The sequence below is a fragment of the Malaclemys terrapin genome, chromosome 7, assembly GCF_027887155.1.
Source record: "Malaclemys terrapin pileata isolate rMalTer1 chromosome 7, rMalTer1.hap1, whole genome shotgun sequence".
NCBI lineage: Eukaryota > Metazoa > Chordata > Testudines > Emydidae > Malaclemys > Malaclemys terrapin.
Genome location: NC_071511.1, coordinates 95,357,589 through 95,381,476, shown reverse-complemented (window position 1 = coordinate 95,381,476; position 23,888 = coordinate 95,357,589). Strand labels below are relative to the sequence as shown.

General features: G+C 41.9%; 1 protein-coding gene across 1 annotated transcript; it reads left to right on the top strand.

The window, feature by feature from the left end:
* Positions 1–18,916: 18,916 nt before the first annotated feature.
* Positions 18,917–23,888, top strand: PPP1R3C (protein phosphatase 1 regulatory subunit 3C). Its single transcript, XM_054034040.1, has 2 exons — positions 18,917–19,092; positions 21,185–23,888. Exons 1-2 carry the CDS (start codon positions 19,079–19,081, stop codon positions 22,131–22,133), a joined length of 963 nt encoding a protein of 320 aa, XP_053890015.1. The 5' UTR covers positions 18,917–19,078; the 3' UTR covers positions 22,134–23,888.

Here is a 23,888-nt window from a genome sequence, read left to right as displayed (position 1 = left end):
TCACTAGCTGTCAGGGAGAGTTCATTTAGACTTCGCTTACAAATCATCATTTGAAATTATTAGGTTGGCCAACATCACCGAAAGGAAGGAAGCTAGTCTATGTTCATACTTTTCAAATCTATTTTATTTTTTCAGATACATGTATTTTATCATACACTGTATATGCTTTTAAAGTGTGTATTAATGTTTCAATTTCAATTCAAATTTCCAAACAGTCACTAAATCGGCATGTAACTAGTTCACAAAACTTGGGGGGGGGGTTGGAAAATTCAGGGGGGTGTAGGGAAATCACTGGATGGTGCAAATTGCAGCTCTCTGCACCTGTGAGAGCAATGACATTAACTCCAGGTCAGGGCAAGTGGCAATATCCAAGCTCCCAGCAGGGGAGAGCTGCTTTATTTTATGGCACAGTCTATCTGGGAGATGTGCTGAATCAGTGAATTTCCAGCTAGCCTAGCCCTCACCAGCAAAGCACTTCAGCACATGAGTGGTCACAGTGAAGACAATGGAGCTACTTATGTGCTTAAAGAAAGGCAGGTGCTTAAGTGGTCTGCTGGATCAGGCCCTTAGCTGGCTGTGGCAGCCAGCTGTGGGTCCCTAAGGACCTGGGGTTACATTTGGCTTGACTGCTGTGCTCCTTTTCAGGCAGATTTGCTGCTATCAAAAATAGTTTTGCCTTGGCAGAAATCATGGAGTAAAGAAACAAATGTCATTACAGATTCTCTTTAACTAATAATCACTCAGTACTATTTTATTTATTTATATTTCAGTCTAAAATGTACTTTAATGCTAACACATCAAAGGCATATTTAAACTTCTGAATAGAGGAACTGCTTATTCCTCTATGGAAGCAAGATTTTACACTTCAAAACAGTAAGAAAAGAAACATAAAAGTGGACCCCACCAGCTCATTCAAAATATTGGTGCTATTCATAGAGCTGACAACAGCAATAGGAAAGTATGTCATTAAGGCTATGTAGTCACACTGCAAGGTTGACTTGTTTTTTTTCTACATGCTAGTTATCGCCTTTTGAGTTAGCCTAGCTCAAGGGAAAGCAGCCACACTGATAAGTAACACTTGAGCTCCAGCTGTATTTACTAGCTTGAGCATCAGCAGTGCTTGAGCTTTAACCCATAATCCCTGACAGGCCAGCTATTTCAAGTTTAAAGCACCACCTCACTCAAGGTAGAGATTTTTGTGTGTGAACAGGAGCTAGGTTAGGGGTAACACTTGAGTTATACCATGAGCTAACACAGCAGTTAAGACAAGCCCTAAGACCCACATGGATATTTTACTTCCTGAATAAGAGTTTTATTTAGTGTAGAAATAGCTTTTAGAGAAACCAGCAATGAATCCCAATATGTGTTTATTATTTGAAATTGCCTGATTCCTTTTAGTTAGCTTGCCAACATACTTTGTTTAGATACTTTCAAGATTGCTTCAAAGACAGTTTTATTACTGGTTATTTTTCCTTAGGCAAGATGCCACAGTGGTTCAAATTCTGCCCTAATATAAATTTATGCTTCTGGAACTAACTGACCTCAGTACTAGCATAAATGCTTAGGCAACTTCATATTTCCCAGACAGAATGTCCATGCTTCCATTCTGTAGTAGCCTGATAGTAACTTGTACACAGCTATATAGGAGGGGATTTATGTAAAGAATCCAGGAACGTGGTTACTTGTGAGTATTGGCAAACTGTGGGTTTTTTTTTTCCCCCACTGGTGCCAGGAAATCTGTTCATATCTTAAAACACAATCCATGCCAGTTGGAAACCCAGCCTTCTACCCACAAGTCAGTGAGAGAGAAACTGATGTTGACTAATGAGAAGATAGCACACACACATTGTACACATTGTGTCAACATGTGCTACTATTTCCAACAGCTTAAAACAGCAAGAGACCTTGATGCTCAGAGAACATGATGTCTAAATTTTGATAACAGCTGACATTAGACATGCAGCCAAGAAACTACCTCGTATTACTACATGCAGATTCTATTTTGTGCAGTGATTTTTTTTTTTTTTTTTGCAAGGGACTTGAACAAATACTTAATATTAGTACTTGAACTCTTAGCAACTCTAAATAAAAAAGCTATGAGTGTCTGACAGCTTTCATGGAGTTGCAATGATAAAGGGAATATTTTGTTGGATGTATGGCTGCTAGCAACACTAGGCCTGCTTCTTAGAGAGAATTGTGTTGCTATACTCATGGGAAAGAACGTGCTTTCAAAAAATGCCAAATGAAAGATACCCTGGAAAATGTGAGTAATGGTGTGAATGACTAGGCTGGGTCAAGGGATCTCATCACTTCCACAGTATCTTGAATTATACTTGCTTTAAATCTTGCTTCTTTTGAGCGGTCCCTGAAAATTCATGGCCTCTGGACCTACAGCTCTACAGTTAGCTAATGCTGGCTATGTATGGAAATATACTTGACTGAGGTAATTTGTACATTTTGCTATTTGCCCTACTGTTATAAATGCATTAATCAAATGAACCATCCTCCCTTACATTCAGCCATATCTATGGGATTTAGTCCAAGAAATCTGTCTACTGCCAGGAAAAAAGATATATCCTTGCACATCTGTGTGCCTGATGGACACTTTTGTGCCTGCTAATGCTGATCCTTCTTTAAGAACACACCACATACAGACCTAATTTCTTGACTTAGGCAGAGTTTGGAGTGGGATTTATCAGAACTGAATCTTTTCAGGTCAAGAAAAAGACTGAAATGTTGATAGTTTTCAGGTGCCAAACTTAGTAAGGCTTGTATTACTAGATTTCTGTTCTGTGAAACTGCAGTAAAGTTACGACGCAAGTGTGGTACATTTTAATGAGGAATATATAGTGATGTTTGCTGAGGCAAGGTCCAGCATCTTGTGGGGAGTTTTAGAGAAACAAGGAAAAATCAGTTAGCAATAAAACACAGCTGCGGGAAGTGGTCTAGGTTTATAGGATAGGTCATGGCTGGATTGTGTCTGGAGACCCACGACTCAACTGGAGCCTTGGAAAGAGTAGCAAAGTTGTGGGGGCAAATTCAGAGATGATTCTAAGTAACGATATGGGGCGTGTAGAGAGAGTAAAATTTGGTGTAACGTATACTGTTACTAGCACACACTAGGGCAGTGGTGGGCAACCAGCAGCCCATGGGCCGCATGCAGCTCATCAGGGTAATTCCTGGCGGGCTGCGAGACAGTTTGTTTACAATGACCGTCCACAGGCACCGCTGCCTGCAGCGCCCAGTGGCAGTGGTTCACCGTTCCCAGTGCACCTTTATACAGAACAGGAATTGCTTTGCCTTCAATATTTAAAATATGACTGTAATAATAAAAAATACTAGGGCTCAAGCACAGTTCTGTCATGTGATTTTAAAACCTCTGAAGTGTGACAAGTTACTTGTTTTAAAACCCTCTTAACTTTAAAAGACCTTCACAGAGTTTAAAAATGGTAGAAAACAGGGCTATTGTCACATTACCTACAGTTTGTTTGATAACAAAAAGAATGTCTACAACAAGCTGTCTAGGTAGGCCAGAGGAGAAAGTGTGTGTGTGTGTGTGTGTGTGTGTGTGTGTAATACACACACACACACACGGCCGGCTCCAGGCACCAGCCTAGCAAGCTGGTGCTTGGGGCGGCACATGGAAAGGGGCCGCACGTCCGGCTCTTCAGCGGCAATTCGGCGGCGGGTCCCTCAGTTCCTCTCGGCGGGAAGGACTTGCCGCCAAAGAAGTGGTAGTGGTAGAGTTGCGGCGGAAGTGCCACAGATCGCAATCGTGGCTTTTTATTTATTTATTTTTTTTGGCTGCTTGGGGCAGCAAAAACCCTGGAGCCGCCCCCCCTTCCCCCCTCCCCCCCCCCACACACATTCACCATTATATACCATTGAGTCTAGTAAGACCAAACTAGCTTGTTTCAGTTTAAAACAACATCAACCATGGAAGTAGGGTTGCCAACTTTCTAATTGCACAAAACCGAACACCCTTGCCCCGCTCCTTTCCTTCTCCAAGGCCGCAGCCCTACCCTGCCCCTTCTCCAAGGGCCTCAGGGACCTGGCAGCTGCTTCTGGGAGCCGCGCAGAGCCGGGCAAGTAGGGAGCCTGCCTTAGCCCTGAGGCCCCACTGTGCCACTGGCTGTTCTGCCAGGGTCCCTTTTTCACTGAGCATTCCAGTCGAAAATCGGACACCTGGTAACCCTACATGGAAGGCATAAGCATAGCTTTCTGCAAAACCTATTCTATTAAAAGGAGATTTAGTTGCCTATCAAGGAAGTGTTTAGATCCATGAAGCTTTGAGAAAACTTGTGAATCAGCGAGCTTATTTTTCGGCTCAACAAATAGTGAATCATCACGTCTCTCCCTGCTTCTGTTCCTAGGATGTTTTATGTAAAAGGACCTCTGATTCTCTGGTATTATCCCGGCTAGGTGTTGGCATTCGGACCGCAGAGCCAAAAGGTCCCTAAAATAAGATCATTTCTATGAAAGAGGCCAGCACCCCAGCATGGTTTAGAGATTACTGCGTTATTAGTGATATTTTTAAGATATGATCTGAACTGCAATCCCTTCTTCCTGGAGGTTGTTCCTGAGGAAGGTAGGTCTTGAGGAATGAAAAGGTGATTGATAGCAGAGAGTGAAGGAATGCCCACTGTCCTGTATTCCTTTGATCACATATGGCCCAAGCACTTTAGCTTCAGCTTTTTCTAAATGATTTAGTAATGCATGTTTAACACACAATTCAGTCTTGCACTGTAGCGTGGAACAAACCATGTTTTAAATGTTTCCAAATCATGCTAATTCCTTGATCTTCCCAGGGCTATAGTCTGACTCAGGATCATGTTTAAAAATGTGGTTCAGTCTCATCCTCACTGCAAGATAGAACAGACCTGAAGTGGGTTTCTGATTAGGCTAGATTTTATAGTGCCAGTGGGACCTTACAGATGGATTCAGTTAAACACTCATGTATAATAGCTGTACTGCAGAAAAAAACGCAAAGCTGAAAATCTTGCTGTGTGGAAACCAGGTACACTTTGGGCCAGATTCTCAGCTGGTATAAATCAGCCCGGTTCTACTGAGGTCACCGGAGCTATGCCAGATGAGGAACAAGGTCTTATATTTTATTACGTAGTTATTTAGCACTATATGCCTGGTGCTCTACAGGTGAATAAAATGACATGGCCTGTGCCCCAAGGAGATTACAAACTAATTACTAACACTGAGAACACAAGAAAGTAAAAATAGGCCACTATCAGAAGTGTGGGCCAGGCAAAAGACAGCAAATAATAAAAAGGGAAGCGAGCAGTTGGAGACATGGAAGTTTTGCATACAAATTGTTTTGGAGCACAGTGCCTTAAGACTTGCTTGCTCCTGGATGGCAGGGGATCGGGGACTACTGCAGAGGCTTTCTAGTGAAATGAACAGAGTATATAGGCTTTGAAGGGGACGTCTTATCCAACCTTCTTGTACTGGAATAATGGGTGAACAGGTAGGGTGACCAGATGTCCTGATTTTATAGGGACAGTCCTGATATTTGGGGCTTTTTCTTATATATGCTTCTATTATCCCCCACCCCCGTCCCGATTTTTCACACTTGCTGTCTGGTCACTCTACGAACAGGTGACTGAAGCTCAGAGGATACCTATTTCCCCTTACCTCTTGGAGGATTCCCCAGGTCTCTAAGCTGTGTAGTTCTGTCAGTTTTCTCCTGCTAAGTTATAGTTGGCATGACCCTAAAGAGAAGCACTGCAGTCTTGTAGCTGTTCCAGTCAGGCTCACATAGAATGAGACAAAAAGTTCAACCCCAGGTTGAAGAATTTTTTTAGCATCATAATTTCCTCCTTGATTCCTTTGCCCTTAATGAGACAGCAGACATTTAGATTCTGGTGCATTCTAATGCAACTTTAGCAGAAGCATGTGGGATATTCAGAGGATGATTATGAATTAATTATGAATATTAGTATAATGGAGAGAAACCAAATGAATCTTTGTGCAGCACATAATGGAAACATTGTTTATATAGTGCTGACTGCTAATACATCTAGAATTCATTCCTTTTCCTATGCAGTATCACTATGACTAGTCTGAGATAAGCTGTTCTTTTTCTTACTTGGAAATAAGAATGGAAGTCCCTTTCATTTCCAGCATACTCAGTACCATCCTCTTCATCTAACTCACACTCTAACTCAAAACACGTAACGCCAGTCTCATGCTTTCTCTGCAAACAAACACTCATCATACACTTAAGCAGGGCACATAGGTTTACTGTAAATATCAATCAGTGTTACCAAGATCAAAATGAGGGTTTTGTGTCAGGGTGAGAGTGAGATTAATTGGGTGAATGTACTGTGTTTCTTTATACGTTGGAGGTGCTCAGTCTGTCAGATTGGTTACTGTGATATGTGGATAATAAGGAGTGGTAAAGATGGTTCTCTTAGGGTACGTCTACACTGGAAACTTCAAAGCGCTGCCCCGGAAACACTCCCGCAGCAGCTCTTTGAGGTGTGAGTGTGGTCGTGCTCCTCGTAATCCACCTCCACGAGGACTGGGAGTGCGGCTCCCAGCACTTGGAGCCTGTCTACACTAGCACTTTAAAGCGCTCAGACTTGCTGAGCTCGGGGGGGGGTGTGTGTGTGTGATTTTTCACACCTCTGAGCCAGCAAGTTAGAGCGCTGTAAAACATAAGTGTAGACATCTCTTTGCTTTTAAGGGTCTATGTGGGTGAGTTTGACACTTACACAATGGAAACTAGTTTGAATAAAGTTTTTGCTGGTGTGGTATTAAGGCAGCATGGCTAAAGGGCAGCTGCCATTTTCTCTTTCAAACTCCATTTTTAATGGATTTTAAATTGAGTTCTTCTAATAGTGTGAAGGTGAAATGGCCAGTTTGAATGCACACTTCTCCCTAATAAAGTGATTTGGATGTAGAGCAGTAATAAAAAGCCTTGGTGGTTTTAGCTGAGGTTAATAAAGTAATGGGCTTTGTGAGTAAATTGAGGCTTAAGGATGGCCTTAGAAGAGAAGGTGAAGGCACGGTGGACCAGCTCAGGGAAGAGCATCCAGTCACAGGACTTCATGGAAGAAGGCACAGAGATGAGAAATGAAGGGGATGAGCAGTCATGTAGCTTGAGCAAACCAAAGGTGACAGTAGATAGAGATGAAAGCAGTGAAGTAGGCAGGAGCTAGGATGTGCAGAAGACACAAGGCCTTCCAGAAAAGAACAGGGCTCTTAACATGTAGTGTGGAAGGCAAAGGGAGGCTACATATCACAGGAGTAGCAGGCAAAATAAGTTATTTGTGCAGCAGCATTTTGGAGGATTGAAAGGGAGTCGGTGAGGGAGGAAAGGCAGAAAAGGGGGCAGATACTAAGGCAAAACTCTAGAAGGTCAGGCAGAGGACGTTTGCATTAGTCAGTACCTTAGTGTTGCTTTTATTAAATATGAGGGGCAAACTCTGTCTGACAATAATCTCTCTACATTTTGGGAAGTGACACCCAAGGATAACTGAGAAGCCAAACCATTACAAATGTGTTACTCAGGCAATAGCCCTAGGAGCAACAACTTTTTTATGCTCAGAGGCCCTCCCTAGCTCTCTCTCTCTGCCACTTGGTAAAACAAGAATGCTGCTGTTATAGGACTAGGACTTAAGAGAAGCGTCATTCTTACTAGCAAATCTGAAAGCTATGCTACATAGCAATCATGACCCTAGAGAATCTAGAGGGGGTAGGGGGACACATATGCAAGAAACTAAAGTGTAACCATATTAAGGTCTAGTAAACCCCTATTTTAAGCTTCAAGCTATTAGAAACTAGACTAAATCTGGAGGAAAAGGGGTTCATTCATCTTAGATCTATTCCATAGGGGAGCTTTCTTCGCAATGTAGCAAATCCAGGAAAAAAAACTTGGACAGAGAATTCCACTCTACCTACTTCCGAGCTCAGATCCTTCCTCTATGATTCACAAAACAAAAAGAACCTTGTAAGAGAACCTAAAATATAGAAATGGACTGTGTGTGTTCGGTGATGGAATAAGAAAAGGAGCATTATTCAGACTTTAAGAAGGCCTCTTAAAACTCTGCCTGGGTGAGCAGTCACATTGCATGGAATACTGAGATCAGTGCAGACTTGAATGACTTGGGCTGTGATCAGATATAGAAATATTCACCCAAATGCTCAGTAAACATAGCTCTCAGCAGTACTCAAGCAGGAGCCTTGTGCGAATGCTATATCATCTTGACAAAACTGAACCATTCCTGCAAGGCTGTCAGGAACTGTTCCCATATAAATAAAGACATCACCCTTTTGGCAGACAGATGGCAAAGAATTAGAACCCTTTGGTGGGAGTGTCCGCTAAGCCAACATTACTTTGCTGGCAAATAATCATTTGTATACATACTTAGTCTTATCAAAACTACACAAAAGGAGAACCATGACTGTTTCTCTGAGGGCAAGCTGTCGTCAGATTTTTTCCTCCCTATTGTTACTGGTGTAGAGTGAGAAACTAGGTGATAGAAATGGATTGTGCAAATATGGTAATACAATCATATTTGATTGTATGAATTGTTTGCCTCAGGGACAACTATGTGGGCTACATAGCCTCATGGTTCAACTTTTCTGAACATTGGGGGGGGGAGACGAATCCAACCCCTCCTCCCCCCTAAAACCAAACCCCTCCAGCATCCAAAGAAATTGAAACACTACAGTCCTTCCAATGCCTCTGAGGAGCATATCTGCTTCTCAGCAAACTGACCAATATACACAAGTCCATGCATGTCTTGTCTTCTGTGCTTTTGTGAACCATTCCTTTATAGCCCAGGCTAATGTAACAGTAAATACATACATTCTTGTTCTTTCTTGTCTTACTCTATTTTCCTTTCCCCTCCATCATCCAAGTAGCAACTATGTATAAGCTACATTGATGGTTTATTTTTGTAACTGTATTTTTCTTTTTGCCCCAGCCAGTGATTGTACTACATAGAACCAGACTAGTGACGCAACATTTTTAAAAAAGGAATGTCTTGCATAAAAGTTGTTTACGAGACTCTTGCTCAAAATACTCTGGATTTAATATACGGTAATCACATTGCAGAAACTTTGAGTGCATAGCACATACTTTCCAATTTTTTCATATGACCTTTATTTTTTCTTCTCTGTCACAGACTTTTAATAAAAAAAAAATGTTAAAAAATAAGCACTAAAACCTGAGCACTTATCTTGCACTTTATGTTTCCAAAACATTGTACAAACATTGGCTGATCTACCACACACCAGTTTGATTAAATATTCTTTAATCAATTTCTTGCTTACACAATTTAAATTACATTCTATGTAGTGTTAGGGCCCTTATCTTGTGCGACTTGCAGTCAATGCAACTTTTGCCACTGACTTTAATGGAAGCAGGACTGGACCCCTAGTTTGTCACTACTTAGGCCGTGGCTACACTCAAAACTCCAAAGCGCTGCCGTGGGAGTGCTTTGAAGTGCGAGTGTGGTCACGCGCCAGCACTGGGAGAGAGCTCTCCCACTGCTGCAGGTACACTACCTCCACGAGGGGATTAGCTTACAGCACTGGGGCACTGTTTACACTGGCTGCGCTCAGGGGGGTGTTTTTTCACATCCCTGAGCGAGAAAATTGCAGTGCTGTAAAGCGCCAGTGTAGCCATAGCCTTAGAGTCTAGCATTCTATATCTCAGGTGGTTCAGGCGTACTGTTCTCACATGGGTTATTACAGGACAAGAACTATTTTGGGGGAGTTCTATGGCCTGTGTTATACAGGAGGTAGACTGGATAATCATAATGGCCCTTTCTGGCCTTAGAATCTATGAATAGGAAGCATTATATTCACAGTTCTGGAATCAAGTAGTCCACTGATGTCGTAATTGGGAATCAGTGGGAATCACTGCATGCTTGGCTTGGCATTTCCACAATCTCTTAAGGAATGAGAGTATTCAGTTGTTGCAGTCTGATTGGGTTGGTTCCCACACAGAAGTTAGAGTGGAACAGGAAATTGTTTTTGAGATTTTGAATTTTTTCCCCATCCTAAAGAGAGACAAATGTTGGGATTTCAATTATTTCTGAAAACCAATAATCTGAAAAAAAAATTCAGATCCAGTAAAAGTGTTTTTGAAATGTTTGATTTTGACCTTTTAATTTTTTTAATACTAAATATGAATTAAACCAAAATTTCAAAACAAAAAGTAAAAAAAAAATCCCAAAAACTAAAACCCCCAAAACTATGTTTAAAAAGTGTTGAAATGAGATGCTTTGACAATTTTGAAACTTTTTTTTTTTTTTAAAAGTCCAAATCAGGAGATTCATCAAACTAAACCTTTTCCATAGACAGTTTAGAAAAATGAGCATTTTACATTGAAAATATTTCAGCAGAAAACTCCTGACTAGCTCTAACAAAAATGCTTTCAGATTCTACAGTAACTAGGCCCTATGTTATGAGCAGTAGTTCTGGGACTACTGCTGTAGAACGTTATAGCATATTTTGTAAGATTTCTGTAACCCTTCTGCCCATCTGAGTTGGCAGCAACAAGGGCTGGGTTCAATATCTAGGGGTTCCGTTTCAATGACGCAATGCAAAACCGGCTTGAGCACCACCCAGTGACTTGGGGAAATTACATACCACCCCCCGGGCGCCTCTAAGAGGCAATACTTCCCCTCTCGCAAGCACAGAGTCTGAGTGTAGCAAAATTCTTTTAATAAAGGAGGGAAACAATGCAGCATTATGTTGGGGAAACACCACAAACAGGATTCATAACACAAACCATGAGCAAAAGACCCCCCTTCCCCCAAGTAAGTTTGGCAGTATGCTTTTCCCCTCAGGGTCTTAAGTCCAGCAACCCAAAAATATCACCCACAGTCCCAAAAGTCCAACACCCCAAAAGTCTCTGTCCCTGGTCAGTGCAGCCCCAGAGTTCAAAAGTTTATCTGCAGAGTTTTACCTCCCAGCCCGGGGGGGGGGGGGGGAAGGGCGCAGAGGGAAGGGGGCAGCAGCGGTGTTAAGGGGCAAGTGTTAAGGGTTAAGGGGTGGTCCAAGGCCAACTGCCCCACTTCTCCATGGGGTTCTACTGCAGCCTCCACCGTGAGTCTCTCCAGCCGTACCACGAACTGCTCCACTCCGCCAGCCGCTCTGCTCCACCAGCTGTTCTACACGCCGCTCCAGTCGTCCCACAAACTGCTCTGCCAGCTGTCCCACGAGCTGCTCCACAAGCTACTCCAGTCATCCCGCAAACTGCTCTGCTCCACCAGCTACTCAGCATCATATCTTCAGGCCCCCAACACAGCACTCAGTGATTTCAGCTCTCAGTAATTTTAACTCTTTAGTGATTTCAGTTTGTAGGAGGGGAGCCTCAGTGCTAGTGCACCATTGGCCCAAAGTGAATTCATCTCAGCAGCCTGTAACTAGACTCCTAATGGAATTAAAATTAGCTCTGATATTCCACAGAGGTGGTGCAGCAATTGATAGTTAAGCCCCATGTCCACAAGTACCTGTTCCCCACCTCTCTCAATTCACTGGGTTTTGGAACCCATGTCCCTTGTCTAACGAGTACTACTTAGTTGATGGCGAGTCCCTCTGTCATAAAACAGTTTAATTGTCCTTGATTCACATAATCAGAGTAACAACACTTTATTCTTCCTGCCCCAATAACAGAGAAACTGGGGATCCCACAGTAGCCAAAATGACCATTTTGGGCTGCTGTGGGCTCATGCTAGGCGGGGTGGGTGTGCCTATGCAAACAAGATCAGCCCCTGAAGTTCTTTTCCACAACCTGCCATAAATCACCACCAGATGTCAGGGTAGAGCTCATCCTGACTCTGCTTACACTTCCATAAGAACAAATTGACCGTTCACTGAGTATGTGGTCATAATTCATTGACAAGTCCCTTTGGTTATCTCTGGCAGAAAAGATCCTCTTGCTCCAAAAGGGTCTAGAGGAAGCTAGGCCTGGTTTTGGGATGTGGGGTAGTGGAGTGTGCTTTGGGAAGTTTGGAAAGATGATAAACGGAATGTAGGTATCATCTTATGTGGGGCTGTAGCAGTGGCAAAGAAATCCCGCAAAGCCACAATTAAAAACCTAACATAACCATCAGAGATTTTATATGTTCACTTGTGTGCTATGGTTGCCACCCATCCAGATTTCACCTAACCAGTCTGGTTTTTTACTTCTCTGTCTGGGTGTTAGGGTTGCCAGGTGCCTGGTTTTCGACCAGAAAAACCAGTTGAAAAGGGGACCTGGCAACCATACATGTCACCAGAACCAAAAGTCCAGTTGTCATGGGGCATGGGGAGGCACCAGGCCATTAATCTGTGCCAGCCCCTGCTCAGCCAGGACCGCCTCCTAACTGCAGGCTGGCTCCTTGAGATGATCTAGCAAACGATGGGGGGAGGAGAGAGCAACGGGGGCAGGGCCTTGAGGGAAGAGGCGGAGCAGGGACAGCACATTGGGGGAAGAAGCAGAGCGGGGGGGAGGCACTTGAGGTGGGGGGGTTCCGGTTACTAGCAATTAGAAAGGTGGCAACCCTATAATGTGTGCACTGAGAGGACAGTGAAGAGAGTGCACTTTCAGTTGGGACTAAAGACTTTTAGTGAATGTACGGGTTCAGCCATAACTCACTAAGGTTAAACTTCTAAAGGACTAGAGGCTCAGTTAGGAGCCCTAGAAGCTAGAGGTTTATCTGAATTATTAATTGTAATGCAGTAGCACCTGGAGGTCCCAGTCATCCAAATGTTTTGATCTAGGTACATTCCAAAGGATTAAAAATAACTGAAATTAGGAGCCCAATCCAACTGTCAGTAAAGTAAAAAATAGTTTTCCTATGATTGCCAGGGACGTTGGATTGGGCCCTAAGAAACCACCAACCACCTGTGATAGAAGAGAATGGATACGATACAGCAGAACCACAGCTCTCCGCAGCCTTGGGGGTTTAAGCCCTAATTTGCCATGCTACATCTGTCATATTAACATACTAGTGGTTCATTTACATATACTAAGTGATGCTGCATGCCTCAATGGTATGATTGGCAAAAGACAAGTGGATAGAGTTACCTGGGTGACTCCAATGGTTTTCCTTTTGAGAAATAATTCTTTTCCGTTTTGGACCTACATTTGGACTTTTCCTGTTAATTAATAGCTGTTACTCCAACATGCACTATATTAATCTCCCATTGTACAAACAGCAGCAGTGCTTTCAGTGGATGGGAAGCAAGTTGGGGATTTACAATTTTTCTCAAACCCTCCCCCCCCAACTAAAAGGTGGTTGTGGCTTGAATTTGTTCTGAGAAAATGCAGGCCTTATCTTTGCTCAAATGGCTCTGATTAGCTGTCAGAGGCCTCTCACCACATCTCCGTTCCCTTGTTCTAGAGCTATAGGGACAGAGAAGCATGCCCTATAGCAACAATCTAAAAGCAATAAAGCCAAATAATGAACCCTGAAAGCTTGTCAATTACTTTAGTCTAGGGACACAGGTTAAAGAAAGCAGCTCTTTCATTCTACCCCTGCAGCAAAATTACTGGAGACAGAAACAAACAAACAAACCATTAAGCGTCTGTTAGCTGACGTGAAAAATGCAAACATTTATAATTTGCTTCAAATGCTGCTGTTTAAAAAAAGAGTTGGTTAGTTTTGAAAGGCTGGAGACAGCAAGAGCTCTGGTGTTACCTGCCTATAAAAGGATTCTTTGTGGAGTTAGAAGGTTATAATTTTGTCTTTGTCCAGAGGAGTCCAAAGTTGATTTGGAGACTTGTGACACAGTATGCTTTGTAAACTCACTGAAAAGTTAACCCATGTGCTGCATGCTTATGGAGAATCTAGGCTGGAAACTGTAAGAAAATCTATCATGTACTGCAGGTCAACTGTAACTATAATCACAACCTCAGCATAATATATATTTGTGTGTGTGTGTGTTTTAAGGGGCAGAGAAAGTGAAATCTGGTCAGTTTTTTTGAAAAGGTGATAATTAGTTTCAGGTACAACACCTGACAATTTGGGGGCAGGAAGGTAGGGGTTTCCAGTCACATTTGTCTGTTTCTATAGAACTGTTTTTCTCTCCCATCTTCTTGTGTGGAAGACCCACACAACCAAATGGAAAACTAACTGACTATGTACAAAGTACTGTCATATACAAAAATTTAAAACAAAAAAAATTCTTGCTAGTCTTTCAGTTACAGTGATCTTAGATAAAAAAGTTCAAACAGAAATTTTTAAGTTGATGATGTCTCTTTAAAGTGAAAGATGCCAAATGGAAATCACTGGAAACTAGAGTTCTCTATTTATAAAACAGAACATGAACACTGGCAGTGCTATCTGCCTGGCTACTTTACACCACCTATTAGTTTGCCTTACTGCAACCTGAAGGGCCTTCTTGTAGGGGTGAAAGAAGAACTCAGATTCCATACAGATTCATTTTACTGAGACTGCCAATGGGCAGCAACAGACATTTGTCCACGAGGTACTGATCTGAGATACGAATTTATTTCCAGTGTAAATGCATGACAGTTGTTAAGTGCCAACATAATTCCTGATCATGTTTAACCTCATTCAGAGAATCCTGTGGATTGGTTAATGCTATCATGCAAGAGGTTAGAGCTGAAGGATCTTCAGGCTCTTACTCAAAAGAATGAGAGATACTTTGCAACCAAAAGTTCCCAACTTCATGTGAATTCTGTGTTGTTCTCCAGTACTTTCAATGGCAATTTGGAGAAGTATCATCTGTACTTGAGCAGGAGCTGGGCAGCGGCCTCAGTCATAAGGAAGAGTGAAAGAGAAAGAGAGCAAAAAAGGGAAGGGGGTTGGAAAGTAATAGACTTCGGAGAAGGTCTCCTTGAATACCTATGGCTCTAGTGAAAAACAGACTCCATTCCAAAAAGCCTCATTTGTATCATAGATTAGTGCTTCAGAATATCCTTGCCTGTATGACAGGTACCTTCAAGTACTGGCATAAACAAGCATGTCAGTCACCAAGGACCTTAGCTCAGAAATCCAAATCTTATTGCCACATGAATTTTCTAATGTACAAAAACACAGTATTGATCATTGTTTGCAACATCTCAACAGAAAGTCAAGTAGATCCAGAGGTGAAAGTAAGCCAGTACGGCGTACTGGCAAGAGCCGGTGCGCCATACCAGGGTGGCACGGCTTCCCCAGGTGGCAATTTAAAGGGCCTGGGGCTCCCAGCAGCGGCTGGAGCCCCAGGCCCTTAAAATTGCCGCCAGAGCCCCACTGCAGGAGCCCTGGCTATTTAAAGGGCTGGGGCCGTAGAGGCAGTGGGAGCCCTGGGCCCTTTAAATAGCCCCAGAACTCCGCCACTACTCCAGGGCTCCGGGGCTATTTAAAGGGCCAGGCGATAGAAGCAGGGGAGTCCTGGGCCCTTTAAATAACCCCCAGAGCCCTGGAATAGCCCTCTATGGCCCTGGTACTTTAAAAAGCCGCTGGAGCCCTGCCACCGCTCCGGCAGGCTCCGGGGGCTATTTAAAGGGCCCGGGGTGGTAGAGGCGGGGGAGCCCCAGGCCCTTTAAATAGCCCCCGGAGCCGTGCTGCCGGAGCCCTGGGGGCTATTTAAAGGCAGCAGTTTAAAGGGCCCGGGGCGGTAGCGGTGGCTGAGCCCTGGGCCCTTTAAACTGCTGCCGGAGCCCCCGGCTGCCACTGCTACCCCCATGGGGGAGGGGGAGGGCACTTACCGGTACAGGGTAGCCAGGGCTGGCTCTGACCCCCCTATCCCCGCCCCTTCCGCCCGAGACCCCGCCCATTCCAGGGGCCAGAGCTGGCCCCATACCAGTAAGTCCCTATTTCTACTTTCACCCCTGAGTAGTTCAGAATAATTCCAAAACCAGCAGGGCTTTCTCCCGCCCCCCCTTTAATTTAGCTTCTCTCTACTTTTAGATGGCTTGTGTCCAAAACAGAGAATCCATTCTTACACCTCCCCTCCACATACTGTCATACTCTTATGCATTACAATTTAACAAGCTCTTATATACACTCCCTGTTAATGCCTTTCATTCTGCTAGATCACAAACAAAAAACAATCAACTAATGCGGTTGCACCAAAAGGCCTGTAAAATATACTGATTCATCATTTTAGGCCCACTTGGTTTTACCTATCTATGGATAAATCTATGCAAGACTAAAACATACATCCCAACTACCCCCCCAGGGTTGCCAACCCTCCAGGATTGACCTGGAGTTTCCAGGAATTAAAGATTAATCTTTAATTAAATATTATATCATGTGATTAAACCTACAGGAATACATCCAACCAAAATTGGCAACCCTAACTACCACCATTTAGAGCTCACAGACTTCAAGTCACATCTTCTGGTGCGGTGATAATCAACATCTTGTGGAGAGACCAAGACTGAGCCAGCATGAACATGGCTAGTGAAATCAATGGACAGCTGGAACGCCTACACTGACCTGTGAAAACCACAGCCTAGCCCACAAGAAGCTAGCTCCCATATGAATTGCCTTTGGGAAATCTGCACTCTGCAGATGGCAGCATGCTGCAACCAGTTACGGCTTCCTGGCTATTTTGTACACTAGCTGTAGACCCTTGCATGGCACTTGATGATTACCTGTTCTGTTCATTCCCTATGGGGCATTTGGCATTGGCCACTGTTGGAAGACAGGATACTGGGCTAGATGGACCTTTAGTCTGACCCAGGCTGGCCATTCTATGTAATCCTGCTGATCTTGGCCTAAATCAGTGGTGCTCGCAAGAAGAGCACGTATTAGTGGTGTGACCCCCTTCCCCTCAATGGGTACATAATGGAGAATTTTTTTGCTCCATTTTCCCCCTTTTCCTAGCATAAAGAAAGGAAACTTCTGACTCCTATGTAATAAATGTAACTCAAGCAACTGTATAGGTCCTATAGCACAGAGACAGAACATAGAACTGTGTGTGAAAATAAAAACTAATTAAATTAAATGTGCAGAAGTACTTTTTCTAACTGGCAAAGAGATGTAGAGAGTCTTACATTGTGTATAGAATCATAGAATATCAGGGTTGGAAGAGACCTCAAGAGGTCATCTAGTCCAACCCCCTGCTCAAAGGGGATATATATGTTCAGCTACAAATAGATTTGTCCCCTGCAACAAATCATGAGCGAGAGCTAGTGCAAAAGTTTATTTTTTACAGTTTAGGCTGGGTATTATTTTTGTTCTAAGTATGTAAGATCATTCCAACAGTGACTGAAAAAAAAATAGCCATGATTAAACAATATCTATTTCATTTTGAAAACCCATATTACAAATGCAGCATGCTTCCCTTCCCTACTGCTTGGAAACACAGGCCATTTGAAAAATCCATTTTAACCCCATGACTTGAAAGCCTTTCAGTTTGAAAATCCATTCCACTGAGGCTGTAACCCTGCTGCTGTCTCCTTTCTTTGCTCCCCGAATTACAATGAGATGCTAAACCACAGTTTAGACTTAGAATGTTGGCAAACAGGCTTCTCCAAGTTTGTTAGCTCCCAGCTATTCACAATAAGGCTCCCCTTAAGCAGAGAAACTGCAGGTGTCTGACTGTCACTAATCAAGGAGTGCTCTGCTCAGCTTCTGCACTGAAGCAATCAGTTGAACCTTTCTTCTCACAGCTAAAGAAAAAGATTTAAGTGTGAACTGAAAGTGGAGTGGGAGAAGGGGCAAAGAACTTTAATAAGTTATTTCAACTATAACAGTTCAGGAAACAGAGATTTAATGAAGTTCTTCATTCAGCAAGGGGCACGAAGGGAAAAAGAAAAAGAAGAGAGGTACATTTTAAGTCCTATAATTATGTGGCCACTTCAGTAATGATTCAGGTTTATATTTTAATGTAGCCTCAATGAACAAACATCAAAATGGGAATCTCTCAGCACTGTGCCAAAACAAGAGACAAGGGGTATTTGTAACCAAAAATATCATTAAGTGCTTCTTATGTGAAAAAATTGTCAATTTGTCGCTATATTTTATAATTAAATCCCCCCCCCCAATCCTATTCTATTAGCATGGAATGAATGAATAGACTTGATATTTGCCTGGTTTGTTGCTTGGAGAGCAGCTGTTTTCTCCTCTCTGTAAGTTAAATATATTTTAGAAACCAAAGAAAAGTAAACCTAATTGAGAAGCTGGTTTTTACATGTTGGGAGAAAACAGCTGTTGGGATAAAAGAGATAAATACAGTGACCTAGATTTTCTGACACACCTTCTCCCTCTAGTGATACAAAGGCCCCAATCCTGCACTCATGTCGGAGGTCAATGAGACCGCTCATGCAAATATAATTATTTGTGTCCAATTCTGCAAGGCATTCATGTGGGTAGAACCCTCCACTGATTTTAATGGGGCTCTGTGCATGTCTGCCTATTCAGATGTCATTGCAGGACTAGGGCTTTGCTTACCTGATCCTCCATCTTTTCCCCCCCCCCCCCCAGGCAAAGTTAGAATACTTGTTGAAGTCTTGTAAAGTCAGCAATAGTTATAAATTATTCTATTATACTCTGGACTATACTGTTTTATATAACTGATCAAAATATCTTGTTTCCAAATGGTTGACTTTAGTCATTTTTTTCCTGCCAAGATGAAACTAAATTTAAAATATATTTTTCTCATTAAAATTATTAGAATGGAAAGTTACTTTCTTTCTGCAGTTTCCAGCGCTAGTGCTGATTTGAAGGTGCCAGATCATGGACGCAGAAACATCACCTTATCATGACTGATACCTTAAACATATATTAGTCTCTATCACTAAAACCAGCTGATCCTGAACTCATAGTTTCGTGCTTTATTTCTCCTGCGTTAGAAGGCAGTCTCCAGCCAACACGTCTATCGAGTTTACAAATGCAGTAACATGAGCATGTAACTGCCCTGATTGCTTGGCAGGAGCTAGCTGCTAAGGGATTGGCTACTCAAAGGCTTTCACGTGAAAAGAGCTGTGTGTAGGAGCAGGCAGCAGACTACGTTCTCTGGTAGTCTGCAAAGAGCAGCTACTGCAGAGGGGGTTGCTAAGAAAGGGAGGAGATTGTGCAAAGGTTTAATCAAGCTAGAAGCACTTAATTAACCTTCACCGCTTCTTCTCCATGCTCGTCTCTTCTGGCTTAGTTTGCTCTATTTAATGAATTGTACCAGGTAAGCCTTCTGTAAGAGTTAACATTGCTGATAGGGACTCATACTCGTGCTAAAACGTGCATTGCAGGAGTTTCTGTGGAGCATGGCACGCCCCTCTTACAAACGCAGAAGCATTATATGGGTGTTTGCTAGTGTACTAATGCAGATTAACATAGTATTTAAATTTACTTTTGAGTCTATGAACTACCTAAACTAGTGCACGCATCTGTGTGTGACATCAGCCATTTTCTAAGAATTTAGAATTTTGCTTTTTGGGAGGGACCTGAGATACTAAGATTTATATCATGATCCTTGTCAAGTTTTGCATTATTTAAAATGTTAACATGCATCTGTTATGCTAACATTTAATGTCTCCAGAATGGTCTTAACTTCTGACTTTCTGGGGATTTTGTCAGTTTCCTAGTTCTCATGCCTGTTTGTTAATGCCCTATGTATGTGCTCAAAAATTCAAAGAAGCACAAGTTTCTCTCAAAATAGCCATAAGTGAAAGTTGTTTTTGAAACTTCAATATGTGTGTGTGTGTTGTTTTTGGTTCTGTTTATATAGTTGAATTTATGTTGCTTTGGCTTCAGGGGCTAATAGGGCCCTTTCTTTTAATTTCCCCTCCCCTCCCTCCGCACTTGCCTTAACAGGCAGAATTAAGAGACTCAGAGTCTGCAGAAAAGGTCCCTCCCACCTATATTTTGGTACTGTTCTGCAATACCAGTGAGAGCACTTAGAAGTAGAAAGCTTTCTTAAAGTGAGAAAGCAATTATTTGCTTCCTATGACTCAACAGAATTTTATCTTCTTTCAAACTACATCAGTCTTCAAAGATGTATTACATTTGAAACCCTAATCCACAAATATATAATATACACAAATGTTTGAACTAGACATGTCTCTTTATACTTTAATTATGAATCTTTCATCAGTAGAAAGGTGATTTATTTAAAAAAAAATTTGGAATAGAAGCTATGTAGCTTTTATGCAGACCTGTAGTAGACTTACAAATGGATTTAGAGATGCTTTTAGGAAAGTATACCTTTTATTAAGGGCTAGTATACTAGATTACTACAATGAAATGAGATGGGGTGAAGCATGCTCTTGTTGCATAAATTAAACAGCCAAAATCATGATATGGTATGCCTCTAACACCTGCAGCTGGGTGAATTACTCTTGGAGAACAATTTTATTTAGTATTTTGACCATTCTTGTCTGAATTATCCACAAACTGGCTTTACAAATTATTCATTTTAAGTGTTGAACAAACACTGTGAACATACCAATTTGTCAATTTTTACCTATTTGGCACTATGTGAAGATGAGTCCATACAGTGTTATCTCTGCTCCCTGATTGAGGGAACTTGCAGGAATTTATGGGGCTTGGCTTGGAGCCTGTATGAATGAAATAAGATGCATGCAGTGTAGTTGTAGCTGTGTCAGTTCCAGGATATTAGAAACATAGATGGGTGAGGTAATACCTTTTATTGAACCAATTTCTGTTGGTGAGAGAGAGACGCTTTCAAGTCTGGAAAATCTGCTCTACTTTTGCATTTTTGCTGTGACATTAGGAGTTCCCTTTTCAGACCTGGAACTCAGTGTGGTTCAAAAGCTTCATTCTCACCAACAGAAGCTGGCCCAATAAAAGAGAGTACCTCGCCCACCTTGTCTCTGAAATGAGATGAGCACTTCCACTAGGGATAGCTAATACATATGCTAGTTTTTGAAAATCTTCACCCATATTCCCACGTGAACATTTGCAAGATGAGACCTTTCCTGAATGAACATTTTGTGTGAATAAGAACCTCTTTGCACAGATTTTGTTCATGGAAAAGTAAATAGCTGGGTGAGAATGTGGCTAAATCAAAACAATTCAGAATTTACAAATATGGTTGAATGAATAACTTTTCATGCTATTCCTCAGCTTCTGTAATTGGAAGTCATAATTGTAATTTAGGTTGCATTATTTGAGAGTATGCAAAGAGCAAGCCATGAATAATTAAGATGGTGAATGAAATAAAGTGTGCACAGCTTTTCAAAAGACTCTCTTCCAGAATATATTTGATGGAGCAGACAACCTTATAACTTACCATCTTCCCAATCACATTTCAGAATGATACAGATCTTGGACCCAAGACCTTTGCCCAGCTCCATGATGCCCGTTGATGTGGCCATGAGAATTTGCTTAGCCCATTCGCCACCTCTGAAGAGAATTCTCAGCCCTCTCGATGACTATCAAAGAAGAAACTTTGTTAACAGATTCAAGCCTCTCAGACCATGTCTCAATGTGAAACGTGAATCTGACTGTCGAAACAATGACTGGAACCGCTCCCCAAGCCGAGCCAAGAAGCGAGTCGTGTTTGCAGATTCAAAGGGGCTATCTCTGACTGCAATCCATGTCTTCTCTGAAATCCAGGAGCATCCGGTGTGGGATCTTCAGTATGACTTGTTAGACCTTGAAGACATAACTGCTGGTTTAAAACTACATGAAGAGAAAAATTTGATTCTGGGTTTCCCTCAGCCTTCAGCTGATTACTTAGATTTTCGGAATCACTTGCAGAAGAACTTTGTCTGTCTCGAGAATTGCACCCTCCAAGAAAGGGCTGTGGCAGGGACTGTGAAAGTGAAAAACGTGAGCTATGAGAAGAAGGTTCAGGTTCGAATTACCTTTGATACGTGGAAAACCTACACTGATGTTGACTGTGTGTATATGAACAATGTGTATGGTGACTCTGACAGCGACACCTTCTCATTTGCTATTGAGCTGCCTCCAGCCATTCCCACTCAAGAGAAGATTGAGTTCTGCATTTCTTACCAAAGTGGTGAGCACATCTTCTGGGACAATAACGAGGGTCAGAACTATAAGATTGTCCATGCAGAATGGAAACCTGATGGCGTTCAAGCACCAGCATCTACTAAGAGAGACTGCACAGTTCCTAAGATTCCAAGGAAGACACATGAAACAGAGTGTGAGCAGCTTGGCAGTCCGAGGCTGTCAAATGGCTTCTTTCCTGAGTGGCAAAGCTGGGATAGGATTGAAAACTCATCCCCATATTGGTGAATGAACTACTAGCCCATGAGCATTCCTGCTTTCAGTAACTAAACAGTGTTAGTCTTCAGCCTCTGCTTCATGTACAGTACACCAAAACCTGCTAGAAAGTTTTGCTGACTCTTCTTACAAATCCAAATTCACTAGCATTTTGGGACTTGTTGAGTTAAGCAATTGACCATCTGAGAACTTCTAAACTTAACCACATCTTACCCTTAGAGAAAAAGGGGTCTATTTCAAAATGGAAAAACAAGCCCCTCAGTCAGTTACCTACTGTAGAAATAGCATGTCTGTGTTAAGTATATGTGACTTTCTTTGCTATTCACTAGCCTTAATCATGGGGTAAGAAACACTTGTGAGGAAGTACAATGTGTGGTGGAGTTTTGGGAAGCTGTAATAATTGTGTGGGGGGATGTTATGTGAACAGAGCCACAATTCATTTTTTTTGCATGGCAGAGTATGTAGTAGAGATGAAATATTGCTGCCAAGACAGAGGTTTGTCTTAACCCTCTACATCCTCATGGAAACAAAATGCAAGGTTATGATTCTGTGGTATGAATAAGGAGTATCTTTTTGGGTGGATAACAGAAAAGTCAGAGAAGGGGAAGAGGTAAGATGCACTGTATATTTTAGGAAAGCGCAAAAACTTTTGGAAGCTGGTCTTCCAAAAATCACATGGGGCAATTTTTAAGGGGTAAAAATGAATTAAGCAATAAAGAAAGTGCAATTAGCTTAAACTGCAGCCTTTTTGTTCTAACTATTTCATATATGAAAATAAGTGACTGAGTAATGGTAGATGGTAGGAGTGAACTCTGTAAATATGCTTATGTATATTTAATCTTGTGGGTGGTGCCTATCTTGTACCATACGCTCAAAGTTCTGCCTTCACTTAGACCCATGCAACCCCACTGACTTCACAGGCAGAATTTGGCTCTATGTACATTTAAGAATTCATGTGCCTTTTAAAAATCCCCTAGATGCCAAAAATCATATCTGGAAAAAATCATTTACAAGACAGACCATGTAACTTATAAAATGTCCTAATTTATAGACGAGTTAAATGTGTTTGGTTCATCTGCTGATCTGATCTTTCTTATGAATGTTTGTCTTGTCTCTTATGGTATTTTGTTCCCTATTGCAGTCAGTAACACTTGAGTCAGAAATAGTTTTCCAAAGCAGTAAAGTAAACTTAGGCAACTGAGGTCCTTCATATTGAAGATGGTGAGGTAACTGCACTTTTTGAAAGCTAATCTGTTGAAAAGAGCAGGCTTGCCATTCGTTTTCTCTAGAAAGAATACTATTCATAGTTAAATATCTTGCACATAAATAGGAGCAGTTTTCTATGCTGCTTCTCATACCTCAGTCATTTTCTGTGAAGTCAAAATGTTTGTGGTGTGGTGTGGTTTGTTTTTACATATTTCAGCAAACCCAGTGTATTTTTGCACTTTGTGCTTCACATTCTGAGCTATCAAAGTGTAAAGATAATCTTTTTCCTGTGAGAATGAAGTGGGAGATATTAAGAATGTATGGGATGCAGCAACTCTAAATATGTACAATACACACACCTGTGTTCACTTGTCTGCTATACTGAGCTGATGACATGAAAATGCAAGTCACATTACTCACTCAGATACTGAGGATTAGAGCATTTTTGTAAGGTGAAATTAGCCTCTTCCGCTACCACCCAAATATTTTTCTACTGTAACTATCACTGTACTATGTAAACTGGTCCATTTTAAGAATAAATCATATTTTTTTTGTTTTTGA